Source organism: Elaeis guineensis, chromosome 6, assembly GCF_000442705.2.
Source record: "Elaeis guineensis isolate ETL-2024a chromosome 6, EG11, whole genome shotgun sequence".
NCBI classification, from domain to species: Eukaryota; Viridiplantae; Streptophyta; class Magnoliopsida; order Arecales; family Arecaceae; genus Elaeis; species Elaeis guineensis.
The window spans coordinates 113,905,438-113,907,057 of record NC_025998.2 but is presented as its reverse complement, the minus strand read 5'-3'; the positions used below and the strand labels follow the sequence as shown (position 1 = coordinate 113,907,057).

The following is a 1,620-nucleotide window of genomic DNA, read 5'->3' as shown; positions in this document are numbered from 1 at the left end:
CTTATGGATTAAACATACATATATTAGAACCTTACAACCGTAAGCTGCAGCTGAAAAAAAATTAACTACTTTTATTTGATGCATGACCACTTTGCCACTTAATTTTTTAGTCATTCAAGTAAGAAACCACCAATTGACATTATTGCTCATTAATCAGGTCCCATATTTTAAAAACAACAACAGATTGATGCTTCAACTCAATACGAGGGTCTGCTTTAATAAGAATATATATATATGAATAAGTCCACTTAAGATTTTTCAAGTACCAAATAGAATAAATAATAAAGAATACAGGATCCACTGCATGAAACTCATGGATAACAATATATAGATCTACGCTCATTTTTCTGAACATGTTTAGTAAATAAATAATCATTAATTCCATAGCTGTACATCTTTCTTCCCCAGGCCAAGCACCACCGCCACCACCAAAAATGGTAACGAGGATAAAAATATTCACCGATATAGCAGTGATAATAGAGTAATGATAAAAAGAAAAATCTTTTATGGACCCCAGCAGAGCAGAAGGATACCTTCTTGTCGACGAAGTCCGCCCAGAAGCGAGCGTTGGCCCGTTCGTAGGGGTCGGCGGGGAGCAGCGGGGAGCCATGGACCCACACCTCGTCAATGTGCTGGACGATGATGAGAGATTCACAGATGGGCTTGCCGTTATGGATGAGGACAGGAATCTTCTTATAAACAGGATTGGATTTGAGCAACAGCGGGCTCTTGTTGGTCAAATCCTCCTCCCGGTACTCGTGCTCCACCCCTTTCTCCGCCAGCGCGATCCTCACACGCTGCCCGAAGGGGCTCACCCTCTCGTCGAGCAGCACCACTGCCTTCTCCGGTGCCATATTGTGTTTTCCTTTTGCCCACCGGTAATATATAAAGCTCTTCGGAATTAGATCCCCGAGAGTGCACGAGGAGACCACAAGGATGGGTGTGTTATATATTGCAGACGCGCGACTCCGGTGGCAGTTGCAAATTATTTTTCATTAAAAAAAATACTTGGGTTCGTTTGTTGAGTTTTCAAAGTCAATAAGCACGTGGGTTGTTTATGCAGGGAAAAGCGACAAAAAACGCAAAAGCACGTGGGCGACGAGAGGCTATCGTCGAGACAACGTTGCTCAGCTAGGAGGCTAATTGGGGTCCATGGATTAACCATGTTATTGGAACCATAGTCAAACAGCGTAAGAGAGAGGTGGAACAAAAAGGGGTCAAAAAGGAGACTTTCATCCTTTACAATTTTTTGAGTAATGGCGGTGTTGCTGCTAAACCCCAGTAGCATTGCATCGGAAAGTTGATCGATCGATCGTGTCGGTGGATATGGGCTATCCTTCATGGCCAATGAACTAGTAAAGAAAGCTCTTTCATTGAATATGTTCGATCTTCGATGTTTAAGTCAGTCGAAGCTTAAGGAACAGTCGAAGCAGGAAGAGAGATGAGTAGAAATAGAATTTTAGCTCTAAATTTTATCTTATCTGAGGATTTTTTTATTATCTCGTTATATGGAGATGGAGTCATAGATTGTTTGCCGAAATCTAGTAGACTGTTAAGACCTAAAAGGTTATGATCTGATAGGATATTGGGATTCGTCCACTACCCAATAATCAGAATTGT

At 41.7% G+C, this 1,620-nt stretch overlaps 1 protein-coding gene across 1 annotated transcript in view; it reads right to left on the bottom strand.

Annotated features, from left to right (window-relative positions):
* Positions 1-923, bottom strand: part of LOC105046783 (glutathione S-transferase U19) — a 2,167-nt gene extending 1,244 nt beyond the window's left edge. Inside the window, exon 1 of the mRNA XM_010925504.3 lies at positions 534-923. Within this exon, the coding sequence (XP_010923806.1) occupies positions 534-854 (321 nt within the window). The 5' untranslated portion in view covers positions 855-923. The remainder of the gene's footprint in view (positions 1-533) is intronic.
* Between the last annotated feature and the right edge of the window lie 697 nt (positions 924-1,620).